The sequence below is a fragment of the Dromiciops gliroides genome, chromosome 3 (genome assembly GCF_019393635.1).
Source record: "Dromiciops gliroides isolate mDroGli1 chromosome 3, mDroGli1.pri, whole genome shotgun sequence".
Taxonomy (NCBI): Eukaryota; Metazoa; Chordata; class Mammalia; order Microbiotheria; family Microbiotheriidae; genus Dromiciops; species Dromiciops gliroides.
In genome coordinates, this window is record NC_057863.1 from 492707106 (window position 1) to 492721404 (window position 14299).

Below are 14299 nucleotides of genomic sequence, written 5' to 3' on the forward strand. Positions count from 1 at the left end.
GGGCTATAGAACTGTGCATACCCTTTGATACCACTGCTAGGTCTATATCCCAAAGACATCCCCAAAAAGAGAAAAAGACCTGTTTATACAAAAATATTTATAGCAGCTCTTTTTTGATGGCTAAGAATTAGAAATCAAGGGAATGCCCATCAGTTGGGGAAAGGCTAAACAAACTGTGGTATGTGATAGTGATGGAATATTATTGTGCTATAAGAAATGACAAGCAGATTAATTTCAGAAAGGCCTGGAAAGACTTCTGTGAACTGATGTGTAGTACAGTGAGCAGAACCAAGAGAACATTGTGCCCAGAGACAGCAATATTGTTTGATGAAGAACTGTGGATGCCTTAACTATTCTCATCATTACACTGATCCAAGACAATCCCAAAGGACTAATGATGAAGCATACTATACTATCCACCTCCGGAGAAAGAACTGATATTGAACACAGACTGACAGAAGCTATTTTTCACTTTCTTTAATTTTTTTCTTTTATTCAAGTTTTCTTATACAAAATGACTAAAATGGTAATGTTTTACATAATTGCACATGTATAAGCCACATCTGATTGCTTACCTGCTGGGGATCGGGGGGGGGGGGAGTCAGGGATAAATTTTGGAACTCAAAACTATGAATAAAAATGTTCATTATTAAGAAAAAAAAGAAACGAAAGAGGGCCATCTTTTGCCCTCCATCTAGGACGCCATAAGCTGATTTGGGAGATGGGTTAAGAGGAAAGGACTGAAGAAGACCAATTGGAATATCAGAACAGCTTGTCCTTCCACTGTGAAGGCCTTAAAAGTCAGTGGTACTCTCTTCCGCAGACTTCCCTTAAATGCACTCTTAACTGATAGGGAGTTCTTGCCAAGAAGGCTGTCTAAATGGGAGGCAGACCGGCCAGCTCCCAAATATCTATTCCAGCAAAACCCTGGAGTTACCACCAGACAAAAAATCAAGAAATCTTATGAGAAACTACAATAAGTAATTTTTTTTCAGGAAAATCAAAAGCCCAAAGGTAATAGGATAAAGGGCCCATAAAACAAAGTTAGTTCCAGCCAGAAGTCCTCAGGCAGTAGGAAAGGGAGCTCGTCTAGCAAAGTGAAGCCAATGTGACCAGAGATGGGCTACAAGGCACTATGTCTGAAGGCATCAAGGAGAGCTCCTCTGAGAAAGTCCAAAGGAAGTCAGAAAGGCCTATGGTAGAGACTTTAAGCCTTGAGGAGCAGCAGTGGGCAGTAATCATGGTACCACAGTGCACTGTCCAAGACATACCAGATTTGGGATCTAAGTTCCTTAATTCTCTCCGAAGACAAAAGAAATGACCCTGAAGGTAAAGAGTCCTAAACCTTAAAGGTCCAGGGGAGCCTAAGCTGTGAGGGGGAAATGAATCCAGGGGACCCAGAACCAGACTAACCAGTGTTGACCACCACACTCAAAAGTACATCAGGGTGCAGATCCTGGACCTGGCACAAAACCCCATTTCAGGAAATAAAGTTGAGGAGAGATAAGTAAACCAAGGAAAATACTGGCCAACATTTTTAAAAATACAAATCTAACTCCATAATAACTACAAGAAGAAACTCAAGGGGGAAAATGGGATTTCCCACAGAAACTACATGAATTGCTAGAAGAATTGAAGCAAAAGGTAAAAAATGAAATAAAATCTCTAAAGGAAAGACTTGAAAGGAGACTAAATAGCTTACGAGAAAGTGGCAAACCTTGTCTAAAAAATGGACATCCTGAAAACTAAATCAGACTAAAAAGAAATTATTGACTTTGTGAGACAGCAAGAAATACTATGACAGAGTTTAAAAAACTGAAACAAATAGAAGAAAATGTAAAGTATTTGAGATAAAAAATACCTGACAGGAAAACCAGTCATGGGGAATTAATTTAAGAATCTTTGTATTTCTGGAATATCATGATTTTTTTTTTAAGTGAGGCAATTGGGGTTAGCGACTTGCCCAGGGTCACACAGCTAGTAAGTGTTAGTGTCTGAGGCCGGATTTGAACTCAGGTACTCCTGATTCCAGGGCCGGTGCTCTATCTACTGCACCACCTAACCACCCCCATATCATGATTTTTTAAAAGACCTTAGGGGGCGGCTAGGTGGTACAGTGGATAAAGCACCGGCCCTGGATTCAGGAGTACCTGAGTTCAAATCTGGCTTTAGACACTTGACTAGCTGTGTGACCCTGGGCAAGTCACTTAACCCCCATAGCCCCGCAAAAAAACAAACAAACAAAAAAAAAGACCTTAGACGCTGTATTTAAAGGACCTATAGGAGCAGCTAGGTGGCACAATGGATAGAGTACTGGTCCTGGAGTCAGGAGGACCCAAGTTCAAATCCGGCCTCAGACACTTGACACTCACTAGCTGTGTGACCCTGGGCAAGTCACTTAACCCCAATTGCCTCACCAAAACAAAATAAAATAAAGGACCTATAAATGAAAACTGCCCAGATCTATGAAAACCAAGGGCATAGTGAAGCTAGAAAGCATCCACAGTTACCTGAAAGGAACCTCAAAAGGACAAGTCCCAGGAATATCACAGCCCAAATCTAAAGTTTCCACTTTAATAGAAAATGCTTCCAGTGTCCAGAAAGAAGCAGTTCAAGTACTGAGGAAACACAGTCAGGAGGATCACACAAGACCTGGCAGCTTCTGTTACAAATGAGAGGAGATCTTGGAGGATGATATTCCAAAAGGTAAAAGATACAGGCTGGTAAGCCAAGAATACCTTGACTCTGCAAAGCTGAATATCATCCTACAATGTAAAAGTGGATCTTTAGTTAGAAGAAAAGACTTTCAAGTGTTTCTGATGAAAAGGCTAGAACTGGGGGCAGCTAGGTGGCGCAGTGGATAGAGCACCGGCCCTGGAGTCAGGAGTACCTGAGTTCAAATCCGGCCTCAGACACTTAACACTTACTAGCTGTGTGACCCTGGGCAAGTCACTTAACCCCAATTGCCTCACTAAAAAAAAAAAAAAGGCTAGAACTGAGTAGGAAGTTTTGCAAAGAAACACAAGAGTCCAGAGAAACCTAGAAAGGTAAAATTATTTGAGCATTTGGAAGGCATGGTGTAGTGTTATCATTCCAATGAGGGATAAGGAACAAGTGTTTCTCTAGAACCTTAATGTCTTTAGAGGGTAATGAATAAGAAAAACCAGAGGTCCTGGGTGGTGGTGGGTGGGGAAGGAAAGAGAAGGGAAGGGAAAGAAGATTATAGAAGATTCATTTGTAAGGTTTTAAAGAGGGGAAAGAGGAGGGAGAATAAGAGGAAGTCAAAATTTGGAGAAACGGTATAGAATTTATTTCTCAGAATGGGGTTCATGAGAGTAAGAACATGCAATCATGGAGGAAGAGGGGTTGGGGGATGAACCTCACTCTGTCCTGAAATGGATGAAGGAAGGTTGACTGCCCATACAATCAGATTGGTATAGAAATGCATCAAGATAAGTAGAACAGTATTCAAAGTAACATGTAGAATTATTATATACTTTTACAAAAGAAACATGAAATGCAGATTCACAGAGAAATGCAAATTAAAACAACTCTGAGCTATCACCTTAAACCTATCAGAGTGGGAAATATAACAAACACAAAAAATATTGGATGTTGGAGAGGATGTGGGAAAACTGGGATGATAATCCACTGTTGGTGGAGTTGTGAAATATCCAGCCATTCTGGAGAGCAATTTGGGAACTGTACGTACCCTTTGATCCAGCAATACCACTGCTAAGTTTATATCCCAAAGACATCCTAAAAAAGAGAGAAAGACCTATTTGTACAAATATATTTAAAGTAGCTCTTTTTATTGTAGCTAAGAATTGGAAATCAAGGGAATGTCTATCAGTTGGGGAATGGTTAAACAAACAGTGGTATATGATGGGGATGTGTTATAAGAAATGACAAGCAGGATGATTTCAAGAAGGCCTGGGAAGACTTGTATGAACTGATGTATAGTGAAGTGAGCAGAACCAAAAGAACATTGTGCATAGAGACAGCAATACTGTTTGATGAAGAACTGTGAATGACTTAACTATTGTCAACAATACAATCCAAGACAATCCCTAAGGACTATTGATGAAACATACTATCCACCTCCAAGGAAAGAACTGATACTAATGAAACAGACTGAAGCATGCCATTTTTCACTTTTCCTTCATTTTTTCTTTTATTCAAGTTTTCTTATACAGAATGACATAATCATACATGTATAACCCATATCTGCTTACTGCCTCAAGGAGCGGGGAGAGGAGGGACGGAAGGAGGGATGAAAATTGGAACTCAAAACTATAAATAAAAATGTTTATTACTTAAAAAAAAGAAATGCAGATTCACTGTTTCATATAGAATCCTCTTTTTCTTTTCTGCTGTATGTTTGGAAATGTCCCCATTTTGTGGGGACAGGTTCAAGTTCAGAATTTTTTAAAAAAATTAATGAAAGAAAAATGATGAAAGTCCTAAATTTGTGGATTACATAGAAATCTTGCACCTCTATGTGATGAACATTTACTTAAGAAAAGAATAATTAGTCTCTGGACATGCTGAACACTGTAAAGAATGACAGATTATGTTTCAGTAGACAGGAAAAGACTTGTTATTGGTATGAAAGTTTTCCCTGAATCAGCTCTTAGTTTACAATTGTCATGCCATTGACTTGTCATTGCCTAGATCTGAAGTATTTAAAGAAAGAATGATCAGAAAATAATATGACATAATAGTTAAAACAATTTTACCCCAAATTATTTATACAAGTAATTAAAAATAAAAGAATGGGAACTGGAGAATAGAAATGACATTGATGACTATTATAATATATTTCATACAGAAGTATATTAATTGTCATAAGGAGATGAAAAGAACTTAGAAAACCCTTTACTAGACTGTTCATATAAGTCTTCCCAGGCATCACTGTATTCATCATGTATATGATTTCTTAAAGCATAATTAATTGATGCTCTTTTTTTCCCTTTTTTGCACATTGTGACATTTATGTTTGTCGATGATTAAGTTCACATTAAGAAAGAAAAATCAGAATTAAAAAAAAGATAGGTTGGAGTCAGATTCAGAAGGTATTTTAATTGCCAAATAGAAGAGTGTGTTTTTTATCCTACAGGCTCAAGTATTCTCCATCAGGGAGTGACATGCTCAGACTCTATGCATCAGGAATATCAATTTGGTAGTTGTGTGCAGAGGGTAGATTGGAAAGAGGGGAGTCTCTTGCCTAGGAGATCAATTGCAAAGCTTTTTAAAAATCCAGGAGAATGGTGAGGAGGGTATGAAACATGTGGTTATTTAAATTTTGAGCTTTGGTCTATAAGTCTAAATCCCATTGTTATGCACCAACTTTTTTATTAAAGTATTTTATTATTTTCCAGTTACATGTAAGGATAGTTTTTGCCATTTGTTTTCATAGGATTTTTAGTTTCAAATTTTTTTCCCACTCTTCCTCCTCCCCAAGATGAAAAGCAATCTGATGTAGTTTATATATGTACAATCACATTAAACATATTTCTGCATTAGTCATATTGTGAAAGAAGAATCAGAGAACAAGGGGAAAACCTCAAAAAAGAAGGGGAAAAAATGGCCCAAAAGTAGAAACAGTATGGTTCAATCAGCATTCATAATCCACAGTTCTTTTTTTCTGGATGTTGAGAAAATTTTCTATCATGAGTTCTTTGGAGTTGTTTTGAATCGTTGCACTGCTGAGAGGAGCCACGTCTATCACCATTGTTCATCACACAATGTTGCTGTTAACTGTGTACAATGTTCTCCTGGTTCTATGCACCAACTTCTTTTTTTTTTTTTGTGGGGCAATGGGGGTTAAGTGACTTGCCCAGGGTCACACAGCTAGTAAGTGTCAAGTGTCTGAGGCTGGATTTGAACTCAGGTACTCCTGAATCCAGGGCTGGGGCTTTATCCATCGCGCCACCTAGCTGCCCCCTATGCACCAACTTCTTAACCATCTTACTTCCTTCCCCAATTTTCCTTTTTCTTTGGAAATTCTTCCCTTTGAGAGTCAATAGCGTTAAAGATACTACTTTTGCCTATGAGGTCTTCATTTTATTGGCCAGAACTTTATAGTCTTTAGCATTGTAGCCTCAGAGATACCACGCTCAACTGCTGCTTCCCCCCTTTGCTTCTTCTCCTCCTTTATGGGAGGAAGATGATATTCCAAAGGATATCACATCCCATTAATGTGTGCATTCTCCAGATATCTGTCCTTGACATTTTTCCTTCTTGGCACTTTACCTTGGCATTCTTGTATCTTGCCATGACTTGCTAATACCTCTAGACAGGTAATTTCCAATTCAATAATCTATTTAATCTCACTTTCACAGTCCTGATCTACTTCCCTAATGCCTGCAAGAAATCTTCACTTGCATGTTCTGTTAATACTCCAGACCCTACATACTCAAAAGCAGGCTTTTGAAATATTTCCTCAAATATACTCTGTATCTCAATATTTCTCTCAGGGATACTTCCTAGTCTCTTCAGTTTAAGGCCTTGGTGTCATCTTTGATTTTCTTTTCTCTCACACCCTTTGACCATTAATTAAAACCCATCAATTCCACAACTGTAATTTCTTTCACATACATCTTCTGTGTGCATTCACTGACACTATCCTTAGTAGTCCTTCATTACCATACAACATGGACTGTCATGATAGCCTCGTAACAGGTCTTCCATCCTCCATCCATCTGTATCTTAACTCCAGCATAATTTTCCTCATGCATTAGTATGCTGATGTTCTACTTCTGTTCAAAAGTCTTTAGTCGTTGCTTATTGCCTGTTGAATAAAGGAATTCAGGTTGTCCTGAGTCTGTGCTGCCATGCTATACTCTCCTTAGCCCTATCACTTCCTTTCTTTCTTTTTTTTTTTTTTTGCGGGGCAATGGAGGTTAAGTGACTTGCCCAGGGTCACACAGCTAGTAAGTGTCAAGTGTCTGAGGCCGGATTTGAACTCAGGAACTCCTGAATCCAGGGCCAGTGCTTTATCTACTGCGCCACCTAGCTGCCCTTCACTTCCTTTCTTGAACTGTAAGCTGCTCCCATCAGAGTGGATTGTGTCCTGCCCAGCCACATCCTTTGAGCCTTCCTGCTTCTCTCTCTTGCTTGGCTCCTCCACCTCCAAGGTTCCTTCTAGCTCTAGGATTAGAACCTGTGACTATGCAAATTTCATGACTTGTGTCATTTCCTCCTCGAAGCAAGCCTTTTCTGATTGCCCTTTGTTGTAAATGGCTTTCTTCTCTTGGATTTTATATTTTATGTTCTATTTTGTAACTCTGATGTGTCTACTGTACAATATTAAACATTATAGACATGTCTTTGTGTTTTGGCTCCCAGTGAGCTTTAGGATACCAGGAATCATGTCTTGTCTTAAGTTTATCCTTAAAATTATAGGTACACAGTGGGTGCTATGAACTTAACTGTGCTTGGTGTTCAGGACATTACCCTAGTTGTTGATGTCAGCATTTACTCATTATTTATGATGTACTCACTATGTGCAAAGTGCAGGTAAAAGATGCTGTGAGAACACAAAGAAATATAATGCATGCTATAGGATTTTGGGAGAAGGATATAGATCACTTTTAGCTGGGGTGATCACTATAACTGCACAAAAGAGGTAGCATTTGATTTAAATTTGGAAGGATGGGGAGGTAGGATTGTATTAGGTAGAGATAGGATGGGGCAAGGCATTCTAAGCTTGGGAAAGAGCATGAGCACCGGTTTGGAGGCAGTAAAGGAAGCGCATCATGCTTGTGATCCCCAAAGAAGTAGAGAAAATAGGTAGAATAATTTTATTGGATTAGATTCATTTGGGGTGCAAAAGAAGGAAGAGGGACCAGAAAAGCAAACAAAAAGACTCATCAGGGAGGTAAGCGGAAGAACCTTTAGAAGTGTTTTGTTACAAAAGCCAAGGGGGATGAGCTTTAGTTTAAAAAAAAAAAGTTGTGAGAAATAGTGTCAGTGTCAGAGAATTCAAGGACAATGGAGATGTCCATTACTTTTAGTAATTAGATTTGGTGACAAGGAAAGCCTTTTAAAGTTTGTTTGTTTTTTTGTGGTGGTGGTAGTGGTTGTTGTGGTTGTTGTTGTTTTCAGTAGGAAGAATCCAGATTACAGGAGATTAGGGTGAGTAGGTGAAGAAGAATTAAAGAACTGAGCAAAGAGTGGGAGGGAAAGAAAATATGTGCTAGTTAATTTTTTAAAAAGTAAAATAAAATTGAAGTTACTTAAAAGATAAGTAAAGGAAGTAAGTTTAGGTTACATACTCCAGGGATTTGGTGGAAAAAGAGAAATCAGATGGTAACTAGAGAGGCAATAGAATCAAGTTGAGATTTGTTTTCATGGAAGGGATCTCTTGTGAGTGTTTGAAGGAAAAGTGAGAGGATCTAGTAGAAAGGGAGAAATTGAAGATAGTAGAAATAGTGAAAAGTTGATAGGAGAAGATTCTAGGGGAAATGTAAGGTATTGTTCAGTGGCCTCACACTGAACACACTGGAAGGCTTAACCAACCAAGGAGGAAGGTAGAGGATGGATGAAGAGACAGAGATTTTTTTAGAGTTGTGAAGAATAAAGTGAGAAAGCATCAAATCTGGGCTTGATCATTTTTTTTTTCCATAAAAGTATTTTATGGGGCAGCTAAGTGGCTCAGTGGATAAAGCACCGACCCTCGATTCAGGAGGATCTGAGTTCAAATCTAGCCTCAGACACTTGACACTTACTAGCTTTGTGACCCTGGGCAAGTCACTTAATCCTCATTGCCCTGGAAAACCAAACCAAACAAACAAACAAAAAGCATTTTATTATTTTCCAGTTACATGTAGAGATAGTTTTCAACATTTGTTTTTATAAGATTTCTAGTTTCAGATTTTTCTCTCTCCCCCCCTCCCCAAGACAGCACGAAATCTGATATAGGTTATATATGTACAATCACATTAAACATATTTCTGCATTATTCATGCTGTGAAAGAAGAATCAGAGCAAAAAGGAAAAACCTCAAAAAACAAAAACAACAGCACCAAAACCAAAAGAAATAGTATGGTTCAATCTGCATCTAGGTTCCACAGTTCTTTTTTTTCTGGATTTGGAGAGCATTTTTCATCATGGGTCCTTTGGAACGATTTTGGACCATTGTATTGCTGAGAAGAATCAAGTCTATCACAGTTGATCAATACATAATGTTGTTGATACTGTGTACAATGTTCTCCTGATTCTGCTCATCTCACTCAGCATTGGTTCATGGTTTCCAGGTTTCTCTGAAATCTGCCTGCTCATCATTTCTTATAGCACAATAGTATTCCATTACATTCATATACCACAACTTGTTCAGCCATTCCCCAGTTGATGATCCATCCCTCTATTTCCACTTCCTTGCCACCAGAAAAAGAGCAGCTATAAATATTTTTGTACATGTGGATCCTTTTCCCTTTTTTATGATCTCTTTGGGAAAAAGATCCAAAAGTGGTATTGCTGGGTCAAAGGGTATGCACAGCTTTATCGCCCTTTGGGTATAATTCCAAATTGCTCTCCAGAATGGGTGGATCAGTTCACAGCTTTACCAACAATGCATTAGTGTTCCAATTTTCCCACAGCTTCTCCAACATTTATTATTTTCCTTTTTTTGTCATATTAGCCAATCTGATAGGTGTCAGGTGGTACCTCAGAGTTGTTTTAATTTGCATTTCCCTACTCAATAGTGATTTAGAGCATTTTTTCATATGGGAATAGATAGCTTTGATTTCTTCATCAGAAAACTGCCTGTTCACATCCTTTGACCATTTCTTAATTGGGGAATGACTTGGTTTCTTATAAATTTGATTTAATTCTCTGGACTTGATTCTTTCAGTAAAGTAGGAGACAAGATCATCTACCTAACATGAAGTATTAAGGACCCCTATATAAAGCAGTGGGCAACCATCAAAGGGCTAGAAGGCTTGAGGAAGATGGGAATGTTTGGAATAGTTGTGGGGAGTGGGCTAGCTCAATTATAGCAAGAAAGGACCCAGTTGAATTTAGCATGAATTTATCCAGATCAATATGGTTCCAGTACTTTTGCAGTAAACCTCAACTCTTAGGTAGTAGAAATTAAGAAAAACAACATTGTTAAGTGATTCAGAGTGAGATACTGAGCATGCCGAGAGAAAATGAATTTGCAGAAGGATTCTATGATGTTGATGAGGTCAACACTTACTGGCCAAAGATGATTTCCAGAATGGAGTCCAGTTAAAATGAACTGGGCAAATTACTGGGAGCCGAGGGAGAGCAGCAGCAGATGTCAAATTGTGGAAGACAAGGAAGTAGTCAATAGAGAAGGGAAATTCAGAATTTGAGATCTTAAAGTGAAGTAGTACATCAAACATCTTTGTATTGTATGTCAAATTAGGATGACAGTGTCAGACAATTTTTAATAGCTTTCTTTTCCACAAAGAAGTATAGCATCTGTTAACAGGATTGGAATTCCAAAGTTTTAAATATTAATTTTAGGCAAGTTAATAACTTTTGTGCTTCAGTTTCTACCATCAAAGGGGATGGGAATAATGAATATTTTTAGTGCATTTTTACTCTTTGATTTGATAATTATATAATGTTATGATTATAGTGACAGGCAAGAGACTATTGTGAGTTTTCTGTAGTACATTGAAAATTTCATGAGATATCTATGGATAATTTTAAATAACAGCTTACTTTGTAGTTACTACTATAAATCTGTGTGCATATTTTATATTTATGCTGTGTATTGCTTATCTTATTATAGTTGCCTCTTTTCTGCATACTATGATAATTTCCATTTTTTAAATGAGAAAAGCCATATTAATTGTATGTTTCTTATGTTACTAGCAGCCCCAAATACTAATTAATCAGGGGAGGAGAAAACAACTACTTGCATATTTATAGTTAGTACTATACATTCCTCTTCACTCAAATGTACAATATGGTATTTGTCCTATGATTAATTTGACCTCATTTTGCTTCTACTCCCCCCAAAAAAATGCTATGGGAAGGAGCAAAAGAGTTAGTTTAAACTTGACACCAATACTTTGAGATTGATGAATCTGTAGCATTTTCTTTTACATATTCTCATTTTTTTCAAAAGGAGGGATTCCAATATAGACTCTTTAATTTTATTAGCAATTCATACATAGTAACTTTGGGCAAGATGTATTTGACCAGGGGGCAGCTAGGTGGCGTGGTGGATAAAGCACTGGCCTTGGATTCGGGAGGACCTGAGTTCAAATCCAGCCTCAGACACTTGACACTAGCTGTGTGACCCTGGGCAAATCACTTAACCCTCATTGCCCTGGGGGGAAAAAAAAAGAAAGATGTATTTGACCAAACTTAAGTACTAGGATGTTCTTCCCTAGCATCCCCTCCAAAATCAGACAACTTTCATCTTTTCTGTGATCATAAGCTTGCTGGACCTGGGCTTATGTGACCTGTCCTGCATTTTTGTAACAGCAAGGTTCTTTTTGTAGGGTAAAGTAGGGAGATTATCAGCTGAAGCTATGTAGTAAATTTTTGTATTTTTGCGTGTGATATGGGGGGGTGAGAGGTTGGGAATGGTGGTGATGGTTTGGTTTTGTTTTGCTTTAGAGGCAAAAACTGCCATGCTTAGATTTTGTGTGGATAAATAACCTGAAATGGGTATGTGGTGAGAAATCTAATTTATTTTGTGTTATAAAATCGGAAAGTATCTCTTTTGGTCTTTTATAAACCATTAGCCAATATCTCTTTCTGTACGGTTGTTTTGTATGCTACATGAACCTAATCCAGGAGATACTCTTTAACTCATAATCTGAGCCTGTGTAGGGTATTTATGAATTTAATAATGCTTTCTCTTTTTACCAGCCGTTATTTAAATAAGGCTTTTCACATGTGGTCTAAGAAAGATAAATTTTCATCTACTTTTATAAATAATGTGATATCCCATACTGAAACGGAACACTCAGCACCAGCCTGGATGTTGCTATCAAAGGTTGCTTGCTCATCACCTAAACTGGATTACACCAAAATAATTGAATCCTGGGAGAGAATCAGTGGGTATGTATGCTCTTAATCTAGTTAATTATTGCTGCTGAAACAAATCCAAGCCAGGGATTTTGCTGTTTCATAGACATTAAGATTCAAAACACTTGAATTAAATTCCATTATGAAATTAATACTTTAAAATACCATTTTCTAGTACATTAATCCCTTTAGAATTTCCTATAATATGATTTAGTTCTAGCATCAATAATAGCAGAAGGAATGATATTGTTCTTCTTAACAGTGGCCTTTTGTAGTTTCATATAGCTGCTTCTTTTACCATTCTCTAGGCAACAGAATACCAGTTCTGACAACATAGGACATATTCTGTGTGTGATTGGACATATTGCAAAGCACCTACCTAGGAGTACCCAAGAAGAGCTGACCAGTAAGTATATCTGTAGTTTCGTTGAGAAAAAGTTTTTGCTTCTCAATTTAGTTGTATTTTTCCAACCTGAAGTTTTGACTGGTTTGATTTCCCTTTCAGATGTTATCAAATGTAAACTAAGAAAGTTTCAGTGGCCTTTAGAGGTGATTAGTTCAGCTGTCGATGTTCTGCAGAAACTTTGTCATGCATTTGTAGAGACAACTGAGGAAGAGCAGGTAAGGTTATGATTCACACACACACACACTATTAAATCTTTAGCTAATGGGTCATTTTGACTCTAGAAAATATTTCTATGTTTTTCTTTTTTTTTGTTTTTGTTTTTGTTTTTTTTTTTTAGTGAGGCAGTTGGGGTTAAGTGACTTGCCCATGATCACACAGCTAGTAAGTGTCAAGTGTCTGAGGCCGGATTTGAACTCAGGTCCTCCTGAATCCAGGGCCGGTGCTTTAACCACTGCGCCATCTAGCTGCCCCCTATGTTTTCCTTAAGATGTGCCCATGCTTCCAAAACAACTCATCCTTCCCTTCCAAATTTGCTCCTTTTTTCTGAATTTCCTGATTTCTGTTGAGGTTACTAATGTCCTACCAGTCTCCTGGTTCCCAACTTTGATGACTCTTCCTTCACCTTCATATCTTTCCTGGGTTATTATAGGAGCCTTATAATTGGTCTTCTTGCCTAAATTTTCTCCCCTTTCTAATTTATCTACCACACAGCTTCTAAAATGATTCTTCTAAAGCACAAGTCTGATTGTGTCACTTCCCTAATCAATAAAATTCAGTGGCTTCCTGTCTTTAGGATCAAAGCTAAGCATTTCAAGGCCTTCCTAACTTAACCTCAACCTGCTTTACAAGTCTGATTATACATTACTTTTATTCCCTTAATACACAGTTTAGTCAAACTTATATAAATGCTGTTCTTATGTGACATTCCATTTCTTGTCTCTCTGCTTTACACTGGCTGCCTAACGTCTCTGGAAGGTACATTCTTCACACCTCTGCCTCTTAGAGTTCCTTATTTTTCTCAAAATCAGCTCATATTCCACATGAAACCATTACTGATTCTGCACCCTCCCTCCCCCTAGCTACTTAGTGCCTCCCCTCCCCAAATCACCTTGTATTTATTTTGTAAGTATTTTGTGCATACATATATACATATCATCTCCCCGATAGGATATAAACTCCTTGAGGGCAAGGTCTGGTTCATTTTTATCTTTGTATCCCCTATACCTAGTATACATAGTGTCTGGCACATAGTAGGCACTTAGTAAATGCTTGTTGGTTGATTGGATGATCTTTCAGGCCCCTTTCAACTCAGAGGTTCTGTGAATTGTATGTGTCTTGTGCACCTCCAATATCTTCAGTAGATTCCCTCATTGACGATACCAAGTTTCTTTCCATTCTTTCTCACTTAGCACATTCCTACCACATCCTTGTACTAGGTACTGTGAGAAATGCAAAGATGAAGTAGAGGTTCTCCTTTCAAAGAACTTATAAATAACCCTTTTCCATTCTTACCTTCTTGTTGTCTCTGCTATATTGAACAATGATAGTATTATTATTTATAATATTAATATTATTATGAATAACATTTATATAGCATTACCAGGTTTGTAAGGCACTTTTCTTTTTTGTTTCTTTTTTGTTTTTTTGTTTTGTGGGGCAATGGGGGTTAAGTGACTTGCCCAAGGTCACACAGCTAGTAAGTGTCAAGTGTCTGAGGCCGAATTTGAACTCAGGTACTCCTGAATCCAGGGCCGGTGCTTTATCCACATAAGGCACTTTTCTAAAAACAACCTAGGATGTGATGGATCACATGGTACTCATAAGATCTCTCTTTGACCTGAGCTTCTAAGATCATCTTGTATGATTTGACCTCTGCAT

At 37.9% G+C, this 14299-nt stretch overlaps 1 protein-coding gene across 2 annotated transcripts in view; it reads left to right on the plus strand.

Annotated features, from left to right (window-relative positions):
* Positions 1-14299, plus strand: part of NCAPD3 (non-SMC condensin II complex subunit D3) — a 93427-nt gene that overhangs the window by 29192 nt on the left and 49936 nt on the right. For both annotated transcript variants that reach the window (XM_043994980.1, XM_043994981.1), the window contains exons 17-19: positions 11857-12048; positions 12324-12421; positions 12521-12636. In XM_043994980.1, the coding sequence (XP_043850915.1) occupies positions 11857-12048; positions 12324-12421; positions 12521-12636 (406 nt within the window). The remainder of the gene's footprint in view (positions 1-11856; positions 12049-12323; positions 12422-12520; positions 12637-14299) is intronic.